This window comes from Oculina patagonica, chromosome 10 (genome assembly GCF_052425735.1).
Source record: "Oculina patagonica isolate OP01 chromosome 10, crgOcupat, whole genome shotgun sequence".
Taxonomy (NCBI): Eukaryota; Metazoa; Cnidaria; class Anthozoa; order Scleractinia; family Oculinidae; genus Oculina; species Oculina patagonica.
The window spans coordinates 4786349-4809337 of NC_135767.1; the positions used below are offsets into that span (position 1 = coordinate 4786349).

Below are 22989 nucleotides of genomic sequence, written 5' to 3' on the forward strand. Positions count from 1 at the left end.
ACAGGTTTAAGGGGCCTCCATACTGCAGCCTCTCCCGTTTTAGTACAGAATTGCTAGTTTTCACTGTCACGCAAGTAACCATATTGTTGCAAAAAATAAACCCAAAGCTATTGAGTCAAAAAAATCAAGAATATTACTGGTTGTGGAAAATTTCTAGATATTCTTCGTGTCCAAGTCTCAGGTTCTGTACGGTATTCCGTACTCGAGTTATTCGTTAAAATGTTCCACACAAATTTAGAGAGCACAGTATGGAAACGACATGTTGGAGTCTGTGTGAAGGGGCACCAAGATGGCCGCCGTAAATCAATCAAAACATCTGGCACTCACTTCTGCTATAAAAAGCGGTCAGTTCACCTTCATGAACACGTAAACATAAACATAAACACTTCTCGTAAAACCTCAACTGTTCAGATAGTTTAAAATGACGAGATGAGGCTTTTTCTAGGCATACGTAACAGCCTCCAGGCGGCCATCTTGTTGTCGTGTGGCGCAAAACTCCGAAATTCAAAATGTTATATCTTAAAGATGGCGGATGCTAACGAGCTGAAAACTTTCAATAAGATATATATTAAGGACGTCTAACAGCCAGTGAAGGATAAAAAGTCAGGGGTTTCGCCATTCTGGATTTTAGAATTTTGATGACGTCACGTGAAAACCAAGAATAGCTGATATTTAAGGTCACTGACTGTTGCTGTGGTGTTTTTTGCAGCATAAATTTGGCCGTCAAAGCCGTTTCCACGCCCTACCTAGCCTAGTAAAGGTTTTACGGCTTTCTTTTTCACTTATTTGCTAGTTTAAAAATTAGTACCTTTCCTTTTTAGGCAAAGGTAAATCCAGTTTATACGCGCATTCCAACAACAGCCTTGCAGGCGTCACGACGAAAAGCGTTAACAACTCTGTTGCTGCCATAAGATTTCTGTGGTTTCTGATTCCACATTTAACGAAGGACTTTGGCGTCTTCAGATTATAAAGGAATCATGCTCTTATTAGCCTATGTGAAATGCATGTGGGACATCTCAAAATAAGCGACCATCTGCCTCATCTTGCTTACATTGTATTATAAACACTTCCATCTTCACTGGCTCTTTGTCGTCTAGCTCCTGACTGCAACTTTCTGACTGCTTCCATTCACGGCAATTAGACAGCGGAGACTTGCTTTATTGTTGTTGTTTTTTTTTGTTAGGAAACTCCGAATACTTCTGATGCTGCGCAGCTGATGCCGTTTTCCTCTTCTTGCAAAGATCTCCCTGACTCCCCGTGCGGACAGTTCTTGATATTTGTCAAATTACATATTATCTTGAACTGTTCACCTTTCCTCAGGATTCAAAACTGCATTAGCAACATTAAAGAGAGCTTATCCAACAGTCACTTTCGGAACCGAGCAAACTCCGTCAAATACTGACGTAGAGCTTTGGGGAATTTGGTTCAGCTGCCAGAGCTTGCGAAAGAAATCAAAAGGGGTAGATCATCTTGTACTAAAACTTTTCTATTTCCGTTAAACAAATAGCTTTGAAGAGAAGTGATTTTATCATTCAACAGCTACGAATTTTTTAAAAGGCAGCAAACAGGTAGTCAGGCTAAGATTTAGGCTTATTTCGCTTTTAAATAGTTTCAATCCTGCCAGATGTTTTGGTTTGTTCGAGCTAAAGACACTCTAAACTTGCAATTGTCGACAAATAAGAATTACCACAACGAATACGTGATAAGAATTGACCATTTTCCATAGAAATTTGTAAATCGACTGTCTACCTCTAGGCAATAGCCACAAACTGTCATAAAAAAGTCACTTCAAAGACAATGAATACAGTTCATCTGTTTTCCTTTTTTGACAAAACTACAGTCAACTCTCGTTATAGCGGACACGCTCGGGTCATCGTTTAGTGCCCGTTATAGCGAGAGTCCGTAATAGCGGGAGTCATTTCCAGTCAAACCTCTTTCGCCGGGGATCTGGATTTTGTCCGTAATAGCGAGTGTCCGCAATAGCGGGGTGTCCGCAAGGCGAGAGTTGACTGTACAATGATACTTTCCAAGTTAAAGTAACATAGAAGCCTTTTAATTTACAGTTTCATTCAAAGTCTTTTGCTCCTGCAACAACCTCAGCTGCAACCGTTTGGTTTGCATTCCACTTATGGCATAAGTGGTGGGGATATGCACACGAGTCCAGTGCATCAGCCAATGCAAGAAAATCATTTTTTTTTCCAATATGATATCATAAATTACCAAAAATAATCAAGGATATCAAATTTAAATCAATTGTAACACAAAGTAAACGTTTGTCTATGAAATTTTATTCAGAGTATTTTTGACTTATCCATAAGTTTGGGATTATTCCAAAAACAAACGAAATTAAGAAGCGGGAGCGGGTCACGTGATTTGTCACGTGACTTGTCTTTAAAAACTTGTATATATATTTAATTGTTCAAACACTCAATGACCTAGCGTCAGTATTCGATCAACCTTTCTTTATGCGTGGTATAATTTTGACAATTTATTTTGGTTGATCATTGTAAATAAGATTTTACAGTTAGGTGGGGGGGGGGGGGGGTACGAAAACCTTTGTTGTTCGCAGAAACTACCACCGATTGCTTGCTATCAGGCATTTTCCAACTCTGTAGTAATAGGGCTTCCTTAAAAAAAACAAAGAATCTTATTCCCCCGGATGATACCGACAACCCAATTTTGGGGCTCTGGCTCATGGACTATTATATAAATATATTTCTTGTAAGAGCATTGAGATTTTTTTTTAATGTAATGCGCAAGAAATTATATTATTATTATATTCCCAATCGACGTGCCACTGCTCCACTTATAGGTTATTGTTTTAATTAATGTAAGGTATAGATATATATCGAAGAAACATTGGTAACAGGTTGGAAAATAAAGCAATTTTCTTGACCGGCGTTTTCGTTGGCTTGGACAACACCGTTTTTCTAACCTTCCGTCTTTGTGGTCTTATGGTCATAATAGTCTTTAAAGGACTTTTGTATTTTATTTTATCACAGGTCACAACTCAGCCCAGCCAAGGAAGAAAACAGAAGAATGATGACGTCAGCTCGTCCTCTCCGCTGGGTATCATAGCAGGAGTGACTGTTTCTGTTGCACTAGTACTGTTGGTTATTACAGCTCTTTTTATCTATCGCCGTCGAAAATCTAGGTAACCATTTTGATAAAAAAAATCAGTTTAATGTGAATGCTGTCCACTACCATTGACAGTATATAACTCCATATTACTTTCAAAGACGAGAACAAAAATTCTAAATTAAAGATTTTTAACATTCCTAATGCTCCGCGCACTGTATTTAAAAATGAAGTTGGCAAGAAATAATTTTAAGTAGTGTGCAAATCAAAAGCGTTGTATCATAGTGGCTTTCTTATAACATATCACTCTACTTATAAGCTACTTATAAGCTTTCCAGGATAAAAGCTCTCCCAGTCATAAGCCACCCAAAAGCACAGGTCCACGTGCATTTAGATTTCGATCAGTTTACCCTTAGTTTACTCTTGAGTTGAAATGTAAAGAATATTCTATTTCTATATCCATTGTTTTCCACAGAAAAGAAGCTCAAAAAAGTATCTCTGGACAAACCAATAAGGTAATAAATTATATTTTAAGTGAATACATAGAGGATATTACACGGCGGCGCGAAGAGGGTAAAGCAATATTTTACGAATGAGCGCAGCGAATGAGTAAAATATTGCTTTTACCACGAGAAAATAAAATTCATATCTTCAAGCCACCGTGTAATTTTCTTTTTATTATATAGACAAATATCATGCATGAAGTAAAAGTTAAAACATTTTTATTAATCAATTGAGCAAATTGCCGAACTGAAAGGCAAAATTTCGCGAACTGAAGCTTTCAGAATTCGAAGACATATAACGTAAATGTAAAAACAGTCTGTTTATTAGCTTTCATCAATGTCACTGATAATAAATAATTTGCCGTTTTGAAATCTGTTTCTGCTCAAACTCACCGCTTTTCTGATTTCTGATCGCGAAGTCTTGCAGTTCGACAGCTGGAATTTCTTGATTTTCCCTCCCTTCGTCTGACTCTCCACAAGCAAGAAGCTCTTTTAAATAATTTCAAGGCATATGAAGTTTTCTTCTTCGTGTTAGCATTTTCCTGCTCCTCAGTAAAAGATTTAATTTTGGCTTCAGTGAACTTCACGAATCGATCTCGATAGCTCAGGGGCACCCATAGAGAATATAGTTCAAAACCACTTAAAGATAGCACCGTTGAACGTATTTTAGTATTTAGACGGTAGATATAGGCATATTTTTATCCCCTAAAATTTTTTTATCTGTTCGGATTTCCTAGCTGAAAGTCTAGTGATCCGAAAGTTATAGGGATCAAAACTTACCTTTTCGAAAACTCCAGCCAGAGAAAGGCTCCCGAAAATTCTAGGTGACCTTTTTAGAGTAAAAAATCCGTTAAAAATGAACAATTATACCATTTTTTAGATCAGATATTTTAACGAAATATTCCGTTGGGTGCCCCTGATAGCTCGCCATTTCCAACCGGCGTTGGCAGCTTTGCACAAACAACCGTGCAAAGGCGGGAAATGACGTCATCGATATCCTCACTAGTGAGGATATGGAAAATACGCCACTTGTGGTCTATTTTCCAGTAAAACACTCGCGGCTATATAATAAAATTATCTCTTTCTATTAAAGATATTGAGGATCTCAGTGGTGTGGTGGCTTTTGCTGGGAACGTTTAATGGTTTGGCTTTTTACGACTTACGGTTTATTTCTTCCCGTAACAGTTAACAGAAGTGTTTAAAATTAATTTCCACTGTTGTAAAACTTTTTTAAGGACTAAGGACCTGATTACATGGCGAATTTCAGCCTGGGCTGAACACTTTTAAAACTGGATTATTATCGTGGCCGCCATTTTCTATCGTTGAAAACCACCACTGCGCATCCGAAAGCTCACTTTCAGCCCGGGCTGAAATTGAAAACGCAATTACATGAGGTTTTTTAGCCCGTTTGCCCGGGCTAAGATTTCCAGCCCGGTTTCAAAAACCGGGCTGGAAATCTAAGCCCGGGCTGTAATTCGGCCCCGGATGAAACTATCCTCATGTAATCGCAAATGTCTTTTTAAGAAGACTTGTTCAGGAAACCGGGCTGAAATTTCAGCCCGGGCTGAAATTCTCCATGTAATCAGGCCCTTAGGAACATTCAGGTAAAAATGAACCTTGGCTGAGCGTCTTGGTTTGGTCGTTACGGTTGACATATTTTCAGCATACTGCAATGTACGTGTTAAAACACTTTGTCGACCAAGCACCTATGTATAATTGCAAAAATAAAACTTAGTTAAACATGCATATGGTTTTGAACCGCACTTATGTTTGTTGACTTGAAGGTTGCTATAATGAAAATACAACGTGGGAACAATTTTTAATCTTATGAAAGCTGCATACATGTTCTTCAGAATTTTACTATTTGCCATTGACTTGGTTCATAAAACATGTTTTGTTCGTGTGAAATGGCGAAAGTTCTAGCTGTCATCTTGTCGTTTAAAACAAATTAAAATGTCAAGATCAGCTGTCGACAGAGTCAGGTGACCAATTCAGCAATCCAAAAAGCTCTTAAAGATGAATGTTTTTAATTTAGGCGTGAACAAACACAATCATATCCAATCTAAGTGGCAGATCTAGACCCCCTGCATTTGCTAGGAGGGAAGGCTCCGCAAACAAGATCACATTGGAAAGAAATGATAGTATAATGGTACAAACGTGAAGCTTTGAGGTTGGATTGTTTCGAACGTTCCTCCTAATGGCGAGTTATTAAATAAACCAAAATGCCTTATATGGACTGTGTGTTTCAGATCCTTTGCTTATCAAAAGGTTCTCCATGTTAACCCTTTTATACAAATAGACTGATTTTTTTTTTCGCTTTGTTTCACTAGAATAAAGCGACAAGGAACCAGAAGACAAACTCAGCATTTCAGGGTCAGCTGGAAGAACAACAGGATGGTTTAATCACACTCAACAACCACCAGGAACCGTTTGCATGTAGGCATACATAAAACTGAAACTACAATCCTAGCCAAAACGTTTGGGATACTTTGCCGTCTTTCTACAAAAACAGCAATTCTATTTACTCCCCCTCCTCATTCGAGCAATGTTGGGGGTCAGGAGTCAAACTTGTGTCACAAATCTTCTACAGTTTAAAGACTTCAACATTGTTCAGGGGGGTGTGGGGACAAAATGTTTGTAAGACTATTTCTATGAGTATAGATTGTTGGTTACTTGTAATTTTCATATTAAAAAAGCGAGGAAAAAGGAAATTGTCCCAAGCCCTTTTGGCCACGATTGCAGTTTTCAATAGCAGCTCTTAAAATCACATCCCTATTACAGTTTAAATTCGGTGATCCAGTCATACCCCTTTCACAATCGGTGGTCATTGATTACGCTGTGTAAACATATACCGTAAAATTCCGGTTATAAGTCCTGCGCTTAAACAACTTCGTAAAGGGTTTTGTGTGGGCTTGTCAACGGGAGGGCGTATATCCGGGGATAGGGTTATAAGCCGGATAAAAAAAGACGTTTCGAAACGATCAAAATACTGTGTTTTTAAGTTAAGAAGTCACAATAAAGCAACATTTAGCCCTGTTCTGTTCTGTCATCTAGTAGTGGGGGGCTTATATTATATCCGGGAGCGGCTTATAACCGGATGTATATTTTTGTTTTCAGGTAGATGGGCCTATGTCCGGGGGGGGGGGGAGGGCTTATAACCGGAATTTTACGGTATATGCAAAACCAAATGTATTGGTGATATATTGGCAACATCTATTTCTTTAGGAAAACTAATGCTCCATAATATCTAAAGGCTTAATTAACAAGAACTATCTCGCCAAGATCTCTGCATCAAAAACCATCATCCTTATTTCATACTTGTAGTCTGGTCTCCTACGTCGTCACCAAAGGCTAATCTAAACGTTGCGTGATGACTAAAATAACGGCTGCGAAGGAGACTAGGTCTAGTCGCTTCATTCTACATAAACGTGCGGAGTTAAGTACTAATACGTATCGATGAGATATCTGTCTCCTCGATCCTATCCTTGGGATTAGAGCGATGAACGGTACCTTTTTAAAAGGTTTTTTTTTATCGCTTGCTAATTTCTTCTTTATTTAATATATGTCATCTTTTTCTACTAGAGACATAAATAATTCTGTTTTTTTTTTCAGCAATTTATGCTCCAAACTATGATGCACCGCAGCAGCAGGTTCGCCATGGAACATTACGTCACCAGATGACCACGTCTTCGGAGGCAAACTCTCAATCAGGCGGTTTATACGCTGCGCTTAATGTTCCAGAGGGACACAATATTTATGGGCCTAGGAATGTTCAAGAAGATATGTCCCAGAATTATGGCCCCAGTAGTACAGACCAACCTGTGTACAATGTACTGGATGACCCATTAGGGAGGGACTCTGAGGAAACTGTCAATAATGGCTCCAATGAACCAGAACCAGTGTACAACGTTTTGGAGGAACCTTATGCAGAAGGCTCAGAGGGACCAGCATGGTATGGCGCTGTGCCTGTGGAAGGTCCAGTGAACAACACTTTGGAGGAACCTGATTCACCAAGTACAAATGAGCCGGTTTATAATGTTCTCGAGGCGCTCGACCATGGCGGTGCAGGAGAGGCTGACAATTATGATTCCACGGGTGTCCAAGACCCAGTGTATAACGTGCTGGAGGGTCCTGATCCTGATCAATCCAGCGGAGATGGCCTGTATTCAAACAGCTTGGAGGATCAAGACCCTGGAAATTGTAACAACATCCCAGTGTACGCAGTGGTCAATAAGAAAAAGAAGTAAAAGGCAAAGTACATCTTAAAAGGAACATGCTTCCATCCATATTAAGCAGTATCTATTCTGGGAAGAGCTATATGTCACAAATGTACCGAATTACCTTTAAATCAAAGAAAACCAAGCATAAGATTAAACACAAGTGAATAGTGCTTTTCGCGCGCGCTGATTGGTTAACTCGGAGGTGATTAGCAAAGTACTATTCACCTCCGAGCAGCTTAAGAGAAACAAACTGCCTTCGCGCGTCGCTTTGTTTACCGAAAGTGATGTTTTGGTCTGCTAGTTATTCAACTTGTGTGGTATATACTGAAACAATTATTCACCTCATTGTCGGTGAATGTGGTGGATAAATATCGGTAAATATCCACCACTATTCACCTCCACTTCGGTGAATAATTTTTAATTAAAAACTGTTTCATTGAGTTTGCTAAGTGATGCTTGTCAACTTTAAATTTAGCACAATAAAAGCAAAAGTCAGATCTATCAGTTTTCCCTCAAACCTGGAATCATGACTTTAAATAAAACTACCATTTCAGCGCAACTTTTTTCAAGATATTTGGACTGGGAGCCCAAGCAAGAACAACCAACTTGCCTGCGGCGTGATTCTTGTCTCAAAAACTACTTTTGAATTCTCCTTTCTTCTTGACAAGTCTCGGTTACAAATGAAATTTTATCAAACCATCTCATGCTGCATGTTCAGCACTTATAGCAAGTCTCAGTCGGTAGTGGACTGATCGAGTCGTTTTCATGTTTTTGCGTCATCATTACCCGCAAAATACTTGTGGGCGTTCAGGGATGAAACGTCATCATTACCCAACGATTCCATGCGGTCCTGCTCAAGCAAATCGAGATTGTATTTGGTATATGAACTGTATATTCTGACTGTAAGTACTCCTTTTATATACGAGCAACCTTCAATGATTATGCCTCCTCGGGCTTTCACCTTCTGGGCAAAAGCCCTGCGGGGACAACAACACGTTTTACACAGGTCACGAAAAAAAATATAATTCAACTTTTCTTTTTACAAAATACTTAAATGTATAAATATTATGATTGAAAATTAAAAGTTGTTAACTATTTTTAAATTCCCGAATGCTAATTGCTGTGCATAGGCTAAGGCATGTCTAAGAGTTATATATCATGCATTGCTTGCGGCTTTCTCTAGAATGTACTTAACATCGCAAACAACTCTCCGAAGAGCGATATTACTAATAAAATATCCTTGTACTCTTTGAGAAATTTGGAAGAAACGAATTACTCGAGCTTATTTGAGTAAATCTAAGCCAAAAATAGTTATTGGTAAATAAATCACTTCTTGTTATTTATTTTGCGGAAATGAATTTCAATATCGAAAGTTTCGAAAGTTGTTAGGAACAAAGAATATTACTGAAGCACAATAAATGAACAATAACAGTAATGTTTCGAACTCTGTCAGTTGTGGACTGTACTTTTGAGCGATAATGCGCGTCTGAGTTATATCTGTAAACGTTAGACAAAAGAGTGAACTACTGAAATGAAAGCTGGGTGCCCTGCTCCTTTAATACAGCCTTGCAAGTTTTGGATACAGCCAGTTCGGAAGCGTGCCATTTATTGGGCGTCTTTGTATTGAAGAGATGAAGATACCACACGCAAAAGTCTTGATAATGTTTTTATTTTACATCGATGCAACGATCCCTGAAACTATCAAAATTACCAGGTATTTGCCAGAGGACTGGAAAGACGGCGACATAGATTCGTTTCAAATACCTCAGTCAGTTTGTCACCAAGAAAGCAGTGGATATGGAAATTACTGCAATACATTATGCACCACAGATGAAACAGAAAATGGAGATCGTTACTCTTGCTCCTGTCCCGAAGAAAACGCCACTGTGACATATCTGAACAACAAATGGAAATGTCTTGGTAATCTGGAGGTGCGAAGGCAACTTGGTAAGTATTTTGTTCTATTTGTAAGAGCGTGGATCAACGTTATTTATCAACTTCTAACATGAAATGACACTGATAATGAAAGTTGTGCTTGCGGTTTGTGCGAAATTTATCTTACTAACAAGTTCATATATGCTTTGTATCATTGCAACTGAATACCTCGCCAGATATTTATTTAAATGCCTGATTTAGTCATATCTTACTAAGTCATTACTGCCGTGCTAAGTCTGACGTTAGGACAGTATACATTTTCTTTGTTGTGTTGGAATCCCCGGAAACTGAAAACTGATATTGCGCTAGGAATAGTCTGACGGTTTCTGAAACATTTAGATTGAGATATTGCGCCTCTACAACAAGGTATAACGGTAGAGTTCGGATTCTACTGGTAATGGCAAGATGGCTTTTAACCAATTAGGGGTTTAAACAGAATTTTTTAAGCTTTAGGTGGCTGTACCGTTTCCTTAAGATCGTGAAACCAAAATAGTTTCGAACCGCAGAATGGCAATCAGCTATTAAAGACTCTGCTGTATTTCAAAACTGTCGAGGGTAATGATCCTAACAATTCTAATTACAAAGACCAATATGTGTGAATGCGTCATCGCTAACATACCCTATCTTGGAAACATTATTTATGCGTAACGTTAATTATGAAAGTCTACCACCCACTGGGATAATTGGCTTCAGTCAAGGGGAATGATAATAATCCCGGATAATAGCTAATAGCTGGCTTGTTGTGTTCTTTCCGGGTGCTCTACGCCATTTCGTGAGCGAAATAATAGACATGGAAGCGGAGGTTCTCTTTTTAATGAAATATTTACGAGATAAAATTACAAAGTAGTGAGGCTGCGACAAATCCTTTGAAGGGTTTCTTTGACGCGAATTGATATCCGTTACGTCATATCTATTCTACTAAAGAATGGCTTTTATTTGTCTGTAGGAAAGATTACAATAACGTTAAATAAAAGAGAAGTAGCATTTACAAAACCGAGGAAGAGTTAGCAGATTCAAAACGTGTATTTTTTCTATTTTTGAACGTTTTAGGCGTATCTTTAAACAACTCTTAAAGTTATAATAAGATATATGTAAAGTTGCGAGAATTTTAGAGAATCACGGAAAACATTCTAAAAGGTTTAAAAATATAATTATAGGTCTTACTCGTTATACGACCAATGTCATTAAAGCAAAAAACCTCAATTTGATACAAAATATATTACGATTTTGCTTTCGAAAGAAGCAATGGCGCCCAGACGGAAGTAGCTAGCAATCGAAATTGCGTGAAAGCTGCGAAACCTAAAAAACCTCACTTCTTTCGGGATTTTACGGAGAGTACTAAAAATGAATTCTTCCTCAATTTCTATAACCAGCCCTGCAGACGGAAAAAGTATGCATATTAGTCATCTTCTCTGTGCTCCTCCTTTTCAAGAAATAACTCCCAGACTTGAGTTTTCTTAGTTTTTATCAATCGATTCCTTTGTTCCTGCATGCTCATCTCTATTCTGTATGACTTAAATCAGATTTATTTACTTGTAATCGCTTATAGATGTCATCCTTTGTTTTTATGGGTACAGGTTGTGAGGTGAATAATTTACTTTTTGATGAAAACGAGGAGGACAGATTACGCACGCTAAACACTAATCAGGCGAAAAAAAAAAAATTGAATAATAGGAAGGCTTCCTGTGCCATAAACTTCAAATCTTCCTGGTACATTGGATGTTTTGGAGAAAAGATTCCCCTTGGACAACATACTAATAGAACGACTGAAATTTTTCTTCTTAATCGTCCTTTCACAAACACCTACTTTATTAAGGTGAGACCTGTTTTTGCCCGTTTTGGTCTTTCAAATATTAGAAGGGGCTATGTCACGGTATACTGATAAATTTTTAGTGATGTACAAAGCTATCTTAAAATCTAGGAAAACCTCAAACAAAATAGTTTGAGCTAACAACTCAGGTAAAACAATTAAGACGCCTTAGTTAAAAGTAGGAACTAGGATGTTAAGAATGGGAAGATTAAGACGGATTACAAATCACAAACTTGAAAATTTAGGCAAAATTTTCCAAAATTCACCATTCGTGACGTAGCTCCTTTTATATCAGTATTCGAGTAATCGAGTATTAATTATTTTTGGTTTATTCTGAATAAAACTGGAATCAAAATCCCACTTTAAGTTCCCTCACGATCATACACGCCTGCATGTACTCAACCACCTGTCCACTGTGCCATAGATTTAAGCCAAATTTAGGCATGGGAAATGGCCTTCAGATTCGGTGAAATATAAAAAAAACCGCTTAAATCAGTCAAGGAACATTTCAATAACACAGCAAATACAAAAGGAGGTACGGATGGACAAAAGTGAAGAAGATTGACACGGATTGCGATATGGGTTTTTGAAATATTGTTGGGCTCGTTTGCTTGTAACTTTAAATTTTAACTCCCGGGAGGCATTTGGCTGTAATGAAGCTATGGTTTTGTCATCTAGATCTATAGAAGTTATTTCTTTGCATTTTGCAAAACTTAATAAAACAAACTTAACTCAGCCGTGATAATTCTCGACAATAACCAGCGCGTTTCCGATGACAATTCTTTTTTGTGGGATTGTGAAACCAAAACCAAAGTAATATACGTCTGTGACGCCCAGTTAAAACAAAAATTAAAAAACGCATGCAGTTGTTCTGCTTGGGTGCAGGACTTTAATTTGAACACGCTTTTTAAAATAGGTAATATATATCTTATTAGATCAGTGTAATCTTAAAAAACAGCAAGTGAATACATACAATGTAAAGTCGAACAACAGTGACCCACATTTTTGTTCTTACCACATTTTGACGTCTTCCGTGATTTTAAAATAACTGAACAGACGCACAGGAAATAAAATAAAGTCAATGCCAGAACTCGTGCTATAGGACTTGAGCCAGGACTCGAGCTCAGGATTCGAGCAGGGGACACAAGTCAGAACTATTTTTAGCTTTTGAACAGCGTGAAACTGTGAAAGTCCTTGTTTCTATGATATTCGCGAATTTTTACACTATATATAGTAAATATTGCCCTTTCCAAACAATGAAAGCTAACCGCAAGCAAACTGGAGTGAAAGCTAACCGCAAGCAAACTGGAGTAAAAGCTAACCGCAAGCAAACTGGAGTGAAAGCTAACCGCAAGCAAACTGAAGTAAAAGCCAACCGCAAGCAAACTGGAGTGAAAGCTAACGGGTCCTCATAGAGGCTAACCGAAGCGCTGTTAGAATCCTGGCTCGAATACTGGCTCGAGAATTAAGGTATCCTCGACGCATGACAAAATGAAATCTATTTGTTAAAATTAATAGAACAGCGGTTGGCTCGTCTTATTATCAACCTAAATACTAACTATGAATCGATTTTTGTCTGCTGAAACAGATAAACGATATTCAGCCCACGACTGACATTTTCCGAGGACGAATCATCAATCTAGGCGTCAGGTGCTCCAAGTCCCCCTACAAGGAGGGTTGTTTGCTATTCAAACTGGAAAGAAGCTTCACATGTAAGTTAAATTTAGACAACTATTCTTTTAAGTCCAGCGTAATGAAAGTTAAACAGTGCTTCAGTATCAACAAGAGAGAAGTATTAATTATCGTTCTCTTTGCTGGCAGGCCCTGTAGAAAGACCAACAAGGGGTATTTTTTCCTCAACGATAAATCCTACAGCTTCCTCTTTGGCAATATCATCTCTTTCTTCGGTAAGGCTAGTTTTAGCTAAGGCAGAGAGTGCGGTTTCCTGATGGTCTGTGCGGAACGAGAGGTACAGGTTCGAGCCCTTGTCAGAGTCACTGTGTTGTGCGACCCTTTGGCAAGACTAACGTTACTCTCGCGGTTTTGAATGGGTACCAGCCAAATGTTAGGGAAATCTAACAAAGTGCCAGTGGGGATATACAACAAGTGATGCATTGACTAGCATTCCATCCAGGAGGATTAGCAATCTCCTCGTTGCTAATTGCTACAGAAATTGGAATTAATTCCATTACGTATACTGGTGAACCACGAGCTTTTAAACCCAACTGAGTACATATGCATGCAGATTGACTACGCTGCGACAAAGTGCCAAGGACGCAGTTTGTTCGTAAAATATAGGAGTTAATAATAAAAAGCTACATATTAATAAATGAATTCAGGGTCGTATATAAGGTATGCAAGTCTAAACGTAAAAAAAATCAATTCCTGAAAATAAAATAGCAAACAAAAAGACAAACTATAAGTCAATCCTTTTCTTCGCAGGCGTATTCAGAGAGAGCTACTGTATCAGCAACGACTGGTCCAACTCAGGTACGAGCTTTAAAGCCTCAATATAAATTTGAATGTTTTTTTTTTTTTTTTTTTAATAATTTATTCAAATAAAATAAAATGTTACAAGTACAGCACAGGTAAAACTAGAACGATATACAACAAACAAAAAGAGAAAAAAAAACGGAAAACTAATTACAGTATAACAATTCTCCAATACGCTATCAAGCAATTTTAAATACACTATGTAAAGTACATTTCCATCTCTAACAATTAATTTAATTTGAGAAAGGGTTATTAATCTTTAAGGTTCTACAATAGTTATTAAATTTATTTTGGAATTCTTTTAGACTAAGTTGACTGTCCCACACTTTATTATGAATTATGTAATGTCTTAGATATATAATAAAGATATTTTCTACTTGATTCGTGTTATCAGCTGTTTGATGTTCTGTTCCAAAGAGTAAAGAGTAGCTACTTATAACCAGAGACTTGTTTGTTTTCTGCTCAAACCAATTACGTGCACTGGAAATGAGGTCGAGCACTGATTTGCATTGAAAAAGGCAGTGTTCTATCGAGTCCTCTTGTTCACAATAGATACATTTTGCATCTTTGGCAATATTACAGAATGCCAGCTCTCGTTTAGTAAAAACAATACGATGTAATAGTTTAAAAGTTGTTTGTAGGACTTTGGTATCTTGGCAAATAGCTTGAGTATATTTAAGACAGTTTTCACATTCTTTTGTTACATCACTGTTAAAATAGTTGGACCATTTCCGAAAGCCTGTGGGCTGCGTGTACTTTCCTTCGATAAATAGTCTGTAAAAGTCCTTACATTTTAATTTAAATATATCTATTTTGGTATTTGGTCCTAAAGCTACTGGTTTACCATTATGGAAAATCTCCTTATCGATGCTATTATTTTTGCCTAAAAGAAACAGGCGTTTTGGAATCGCTGATATCATCTGATAGAACTGAAGAAAGCTCGATTTAACGTTCTTGTATCTATTAGTAAAGTCATTGTAAGTCATTATCGCGCCATTGTCTTTTAACAGATCTTGGACAGTAACAATATTATTATTAAACCAAGATTTCCAAAACACGGTCTTTTTGTCAATAAGAATCAATTTGTTGTTGAATAGAACGAATTTTTCTAGATTTTCTTTGTCATAGAGGCATTTTAGTTCTTTAAAATACAGTAACATATTTCTGTAAAATGCTGGGATTTGTTTGTCCAAGCTCTTCTCATCATAATTACATTTCAGTACAAATTCAATTCCACCCAGTTTGTCTAAGAAGTGTTGTGGTATTGTCTTCCATTTACATGGCCTACCATCCAAAAGCCGACTGATCCAACTTAACCTCAGTGCTTTATTCATCAAAAAAATATTGGGCAACTTAATCCCACCTCTATCAATATTTTGATATAACACCTCTCGTTTTATTCTATCCGGTTTATTCTTCCAGAAGAATTTAAAAATCAACTTACTTACTTTTTCAAGTTCAGACTTAGGTGCTTCCAACATGGACATAGAATACACAATTGGACTGATTCCAAGTGCTCTTATAATCACTGCTTTTCCAAACATAGTTAAATCCCTGCTGCGCCACATATCAAATACTGTTTGTATTTTTTGTACTTTGATCGAAAAGTTCTGTTTCAAGTTTTTTTTCTTATCATATGAGTGGTAGGTTCCAAGAATTCGGATTGCATCGCTTGTCCAGTTTAAATTAAGGGGTTTAGCTTTGCAATTTTTATCTTTCCCCAGCCAGACTGCTTTCGTTTTTCTTTCATTCAGACACAGTCCTGATAGCTTTCCAAAGTTTTGTATCAGGGCAAGTGCGTTCTGTACAGAAGGGATATCTGCGCAGAGTAGTGTTGTATCATCGGCAAACTGAGTTAACTTAATCTCCGTGTTAAAGATTTCGATCCCCTTGATGTTTTCCGTTCTTCGTATTTTGTGTGCTAGTATCTCCGCGCAGAGAATGAATAGGTAAGGCGAGAGAGGACACCCCTGCCTCACTCCCCTACTTACACTAAAGAAGTTTGTCATGAAACCGTTGTTCAGAACCGATGTTTGTATACCTTCATAAAATATTGAAACCCATCGCATTATATTATCTCCAAAATTAAATTTAGCCATGCAGAGTTTAATAAATGACCATTCCAAAGAGTCAAAGGCCTTTTTAAAGTCTATAGCTACCATTATACCAGGGCGGTTACAGTTGTCTAGGTAATTCATCACATCATTGATCAGTCGGACGTTTTCGCCGATAAACCTCCCTTTCACAAAGCCTGTTTGATCCTCGTGAATTAAAACAGGGAGTAGCGTTTCGATGCGTTTTGCAATCACTTTTGCTATTATTTTGTAATCCATGTTTAAAAGTGTAATTGGCCTCCAGTTTTCAAGAATGAGAAGATATTCATCATCCTTAGGGATAAGAGTAATTACACCTCTCTTCTGTGAAATTGACAATTCACCTTTCTTAAAAGCTGCGTTATAGCTGTTTACTAAGTCATCACCCACTGTTTCGAAGAAAGCATCGTAGAATTCTTTTGTAAATCCATCGCAGCCGGGAGTCTTATTAGGACTGAAGGTTTTCAAAATCTCCTTACACTCTTCTTTGGTAACCTCATGTTCTATACCGTCTCGCTGTTCGTCATTTAGCTGTGGTATATTCAGATCTTCTATAAATTCATTAAATTTATCTTCACTTAGAAAAGTTTTGGATGTGTACAAGTCTTCGTAAAAATATTGGATTCGATTTAAAATTTCTTTTTCATCCACTAAAATTTTATCATCTTCGACTTTAAGCTCTGCAATTATCCTTCTGTTGTAATTTCTCTTTTCAAGGTTCAGAAAGTATTTAGTAGGTTTTTCTCCTTGCTCATTCCATCTTGCCTTACATCGAAAAATGGATCGTTCGCCTTTGATTTTGTAGATATTTTCAAGTTCTTCTTTCAACTTGACATAGTTGTCTAAATCCACAGAATCTAGCCCCATGTTACATAGTCGATTATCCAGGTTATTTAAAGTTTCCTGCACTTGTTTTTCTCTTTGTTTAAGTTGAAAATTCTTTTGCTTTGAGAATTTTATCGTACAGCTCCTTATTTCCATTTTAATCAGTTCCCAGAGAAGCTGCGTATTTTCTACTTCTTCATATTTGGACTTAATATTAGTATATTCTTGACGAATTTTTTCTAGATACTCCTCGTCCTCCAAAAGAGTGTTGTTAAACTTCCATGTTCCCGGCCCTCTTTTCTTTTCATCCCCAAATCTCAACTGTAAATCTATAGCTTTGTGGTCCGAGCGCACAGGTATTCGGATACCTGTTTTAGTAACACATTGTTTTAGCTTATTTGAAATTAGGAAGAAATCTAACCGACTTTTGGATTTGTATTGTTTGGATTCGTAGGTGAATAGTTTTTTTGTAGGATGAAAGTTTCGCATGATGTCAATTAAATCAAGTTCTTCCATTGCAGAAAGAAGGTTTTCTCTGTAAGAGGATGGCGTCCATTTATGTAGCCCATGTTTATCAATTTTGTTTAATGTTACATTCCAGTCCCCTCCCACTATCAGCGATTCCATGTGGGCCTTGCCAGTAAGCAAGGTGATCAAATCATCGAGGAAAGCGTTTTGTTTGTCCTTTTCTGTCGGCGCGTAGATATTGCACAAAGAGAGCCTTTGCTTATTTATAGTCGCATTGATCAACACGACCCGTCCTTCTGAATCGCTATATTCATTGTCTAGTGAAACATCCAAATTTGGCTTGAACAGAATACAGGCGCCTTTTGAATGAGTAGTGCCATGTGTGAAGAACATTTTCCCACCCCATTCTGAACACCAGATTTTTTCGTCCTCCTTTTGACAATAAGTTTCTTGCAAGAAATAAACATCGCACTTTTGTTCTTTCAAGTATGCAAATACACTTTTCCTTTTGACTCTTTCTCTTAGTCCCCTGACATTTAGGGACAATACCTTAAATTTGGCAGTCATGAGTATTCATCGGTACCCTTACCGCGTTTAAAATTCAAATTACCGATGAATACTCGTACTCTTTGCATTCCCTTAGGTATTGGAGCGACATGAAAACAGAATAAATTAATATAAGATTCACTGAAAACGGTAAACACGATCAACAGAAAATAAAACACGCAACGAATTTTAAGAAAACTGTGCATAACTTCACTAACAAAAATTCCCTTTCCCACTCGCGGCTTGCATTTTAAGTTTTGGATCGCTCAAATAAGCCGAAGAAGGCCACTAAATACAAATACTGTTTCAGCTAGTTACTTGAAGAAAGAGGGAGCTTTGCATAATATTCTAGTAATGGAAAACAACAAAAGAAAAAAATAATAATTAACGAGAACTATTACCTATATTAAAGTTCATCAGGTAATCGCCGGGCTAGAATTCGGCGCTGTCGTCGCAGAAAAAGTTTCCTTGTAATGTCCACCACAGTGCGTTTCTTCTTAGAGCACTGCTAGATGTTCTTGTCTGGCAGACGAAATTCTAGTTTACAGAAGCTCTGCTGAAGGCCACTGTGTAATCAATGTTAGCGTTCCTCGCGTTCTTCAGGTAGGGAAGTAATCATCGTCGGTCTGGATGTCGGCGCTGTCTTTGCAAAGATTTTTCCGTCCAATGTCCACACGCTGTGTAATTCACCCTTGCGTTTCTTCTTAAGAGCAGCTGCTAGAAGTTTTCGCCTGGCATATGTTAAGTTCTCATTTATGAAAACTCTGCTTGCAGCATCTGCGTATTCTATTTGTGATGGAAAAAAGTCCCTCAAAGATTTGACCTTCAATTTGACGCGCGCACGGTAAAGCTCGGTTTTCTTCTTATGACTAACGAATTTAACAATGATAGCACTGGTGGTGTTATCCTCTGGGCCTTTCCTCTTTAGTCGGTGAGATATTTCGATATCTTCCGGCCGTAGGTCAACTTCTAACTTGCTGGCGATTGTAAGAACTATGTCCTCACAACTCTGTTCTTCCATGACCGGTACTCCAATAATTTCTAACGAGTTTTTTCTAGTATACTGCTCGAGGGAATCCTGCTGGTTGAAAATATCTTTCAATTTTTTGTCCTTAGACTCCATTGCATCTTTCAACTTCTGGATTCTTGTACTGAGCGCTGTATTCGCTTCGAACAGTTTAGAGTTTGTTTCTTTGAGTTTGGAAATTTCTTTGTCTTGCAGAGCAAAAGATGTCTTGAGCTGCTCAAATTCTTCGTTTAAATGATTTGTATTCTCCTTGATTTGTAGTAGGACTCTCCATATGTCGCCAAGACTTGGCACGTCTTCGTTCACTGCTTCGTTTGAATCAGTCGCCATGTTGAATTCTTCACCTTTCATTTTACTAAGCTTCGAATCCGGCGATATTGAAGGCTGCGAAGTGTCAGACGATTTTCTATGCTTCCTTTTACCACTCTTTGACATTACTCATTTCGTGGCAAGTTTCAACGGCCTAGTTTCTACCAAATAGCTCGCATAAGTGGGAAAAACGGAGAGCGGTCTTAAACACAACCACACCGCATGACCGCCATGCGTGAATGTTCAGTGACGTGCTTTCCTGCTTCGGAGCCGGCATATAACATAGCTCGTGTTTTTCGTTCCTCGCCGAGAATAGCCCGCGAGCAGGCTCCCCGCCGGCTCGCTTCGATCGCCGACTTGTTCTCGTGACTTCGCCGCTCTATGTGTGTGACCCAAAGGTGAGCCTGCTCGCAAGTTCCACCGACAATAAAAGTCATTTAACCAGGCGCTGTACGACTGACGATTGTGCCATGGAAAAATGCGCAATGTACAATGTATCTGAATAAGGCGACGGATTAACTTACTTTCTTTACAAGTATTAAAAAAATGCGATGAATGTATTTTAAACCTGCAGGTTCCGCTAGTGGGAATATATAGGTAGGGAAGAGAAACAAGCCTTGAGTTCACCCCTCTCCTGATTCGTTTAGTATCAAAGTCATTAGTTTCTAAAGAAACTGTTTTGCTGCATCGGAGGGCAAGTGAAACACTTAGTTGATTATCAACTGGAAATTGATTAGCGAATTTGGAAAAGCTGACGTTTCGAGTGTTAGCCCGGCTTCGTCGGAGCATTACCACCTTGCGGACATTTTTAACTAAGCTGTGATATCCACGAAACAAAACAAGAGCCAAGTCCTCAATTTTTACAAAAGTGTAAGGTAAATGGTTTTTAAGTGAGTAAAATGTGGATAAATATCGACGAAATTCTTGAAATCCTTGCAACTTTTTAGCTAAGTTTTGTTTGCACAGGCACCGCCGTTGTTCGAAACTACTCTCTTTACGGTCTTTTGATCATATTAGTTTAGTGATGAACGTTCATGGTGTTTCTGGTTCTCAGTCCATTACTGAACCCAGCTCAGGAGGAAAACAGAAGAATGAAGACGACAGCTCTTCTTCTCCGCTAGGTATCATAGCGGGCGTGACTGTTTCTATCCCACTCGTACTGGTGGTTATTGTTGCTCTTTTTATCTATCGACGTCGAAAATCTAGGTAACCATGTACTTTGTTAAATGTGAATACTGTACATTGTCCATTGACAGAATATTGTATAACCCCATATATTTTACCATGCAAGTGACTTTAAACAATTCTAATGCTTCACACACTGTACTTAAAAATGAAATAGGTAAGAAATAAGTTTGCAAGTAGTATGCAGATCAAAAACGTTTTATCAGAGTGGCTTCTTCAAAATATACACTCAAAACGGGTTCTTATGATACTTATAAGCCTCCTCGGATACAAAATCTCCCAGTTAAAAGTTCGCTGAAAAGCCTTTACGAAGTAGTATAAGCCCAGGGCTTATAACTAGATATACAGTATGCGAGTATTAGGCGCTTGCAATTGTTAACGTGCAGTTAGACTTCGACCGCAGTTTACCACTGAGTTCTAATGTAACGAATATTCTAGTTTTGAAAACTTTTTGTAAATTTCCTTTACTAAGTTACATTAATTCATTGTCCACAGAAAAGATGCAAATACAAGTACCTCTGGCCAAACCAATAAGGTGATAAATTATATTTTAATTATCTCTTTCTATGAAATTATGACGGATTAACAGTATACGCTTTACTGATCTTCTATCAGTAGGCCTTTTGTTCAACATACAATGCATATTTTAAAACACTTCGGTGACCAAGCAACTGTGTATAATTGCAAGAATAGAACTTAACGTGTGGTTTCTATTGTGTGGTTTCTTGTTCCAATCTTCGTGTTTTAAAACAAAATTTGTCAAGATCAGCCGTCGATACCAATTGAAAGCCATAAACTCTCTCAAGACGGACAAACTGTATAAGACGGACACTTCTATAAGCTGGAAAGGATTTCTTGTGCCAACCTGATTGGGACAAGAAACTCGTCCGTCTTAACTTTCCTTAAGACGGACAACTAGAGCCGATCCGATCCCTTCCATCTTAGAGAGAGTTCACTATAATCCAAAAGCTCTTAAGTCCAAGATTTTCACCCAGGCGCGAGGAAACATATTTATATCCAATCTCCATGGTAAAACCCTTACATTTACTGGGAGGGAATGCCCTGGCGACAATATCGCATTGGAAAGAAATGATAGTATGATAGTATAATTATACATGTAAACCTATGAAGTTGAACTAATATGTGTTTCAGATTCTATGCTTATCAAAAGTTTCTCCATGTTTGCTGTGTTATACAAATTGATCGATTTCTTTCACTTCGTTTTACTAGAATACAGTGACAAGCAAACCGAAAACAAACTTAGCGTTTAAGCTGGAAAATCAGAATGGTTTCGTCACAAACAACGACAAGGGACCGTTTACATGTAGGCATACATAAAACAAACTAGTTTTCATAGGAGCTCTTGAAACAACGTTCTTATTTAAGTTAATATGTGTTTCAGGTAAACCGCTTTAGGCGCGCAATCTTTGATCGCACTGTGTAGGCATATTAGTAAAAAAAACAATTGTATTCATTAAAATTGTTTGCCTCTCGTCAAGTTCTCCGCATTAAAAAAAATCACTCCCAATAACATACTCATAGTCTAGTCTTCTACGTCACCGGTCCTTGCACAAACCAGGCGATACGTGATGACACAAGTAGAGGTTTCGAAGAAGACTTCGGCCTACTGAGTAGCTGCTTTATGCTAAATAAACGTGCGGAGTTAAGCACCATTTTGTATCGATGAGATATCTGGCTGCTCGATCCGATCCTTAGCCTGGAACGGACGTTGCCTTTTTAAAAAGGTCTTTTTATTGCTTGATAGTTTTTGCTTCAATTACATCTCAACTATTGTACTGGAGGCATTTTAACTTGTGATGTGTACATGTTATTTTTTTAGCAATTTGTGCTCAAAACTATGATGCACCTCAGGAGCAGGTTCGACACGGAACATTACGTAACCAGCAGACCACGTCATCGGAGGAAAACTCTCAATCAGGCGGTTTATACGCTGCGCTTAATATTCCGGACGGACACAATATCTATGGGCCCAGAGACGGTCAGGAAGAAATGCCCCAAAATTATGGCTTTAGTAGTGTAGAACAACCTGTGTACAATGTCCTGGAAGACCTATCAGTGAGGGACTCTGAGGAAACTGTCCATTATGGCCCTTATGAACCAGAACCAGTGTACAACGTTTTGGAGGAACCTTATGCAGAAGGCTCAGAGAGACCAGCATGGTATGGCTCTGTGCCTGTGGACGGTCCAGTGTACAACACTTTAGAGGAGCTTAATCAATACACTGGTTCTCCAGGTACAAATGAGCCGGTTTATAATGTTCTCGAGGCACCCGACCATGGTGGTACAGGAGAGGCTGACAGTTATGGTCCCTCAGGTGGCCAAGACCCAGTGTATAACGTGCTGGAGGGTCCTGATCCTGATAAATCCAGCGGAGATGGTCTGTATTCGAACAGCTTGGAGGCTCAAGACCCTAGTGGTTAATAACATCCCAGTGTACGCAGTGGTCAATAAGAAAAATAAATGACACCATAAAAAG

General features: G+C 38.2%; 4 protein-coding genes across 4 annotated transcripts in view; 3 read left to right on the top strand and 1 right to left on the bottom strand.

Moving 5' to 3' along the window:
* The window catches only part of LOC144628303 (uncharacterized), a 60013-nt gene that overhangs the window by 4546 nt on the left and 32478 nt on the right, over positions 1-22989 (top strand). The window lies entirely within an intron of this gene.
* On the top strand, positions 290-8162 carry LOC144628845 (uncharacterized). Its single transcript, XM_078486951.1, has 7 exons — positions 290-344; positions 822-827; positions 1321-1460; positions 3003-3154; positions 3554-3593; positions 5912-6017; positions 7194-8162. Exons 1-7 carry the CDS (start codon positions 290-292, stop codon positions 7826-7828), a joined length of 1134 nt encoding a protein of 377 aa, XP_078343077.1. The 3' UTR covers positions 7829-8162.
* Positions 8972-22939, top strand: LOC144628846 (uncharacterized). Its single transcript, XM_078486952.1, has 9 exons — positions 8972-9748; positions 11314-11552; positions 13135-13258; positions 13368-13453; positions 13989-14036; positions 20362-20513; positions 20988-21027; positions 21723-21816; positions 22333-22939. The coding sequence occupies exons 1-9, from the start codon at positions 9433-9435 to the stop codon at positions 22932-22934; spliced, it is 1701 nt and encodes a 566-aa protein (XP_078343078.1). The 5' UTR covers positions 8972-9432; the 3' UTR covers positions 22935-22939.
* Positions 18205-19541, bottom strand: LOC144628373 (uncharacterized). Its single transcript, XM_078486470.1, has one exon. The coding sequence runs from the start codon at positions 19431-19433 to the stop codon at positions 18552-18554; it is 882 nt and encodes a 293-aa protein (XP_078342596.1). The 5' UTR covers positions 19434-19541; the 3' UTR covers positions 18205-18551.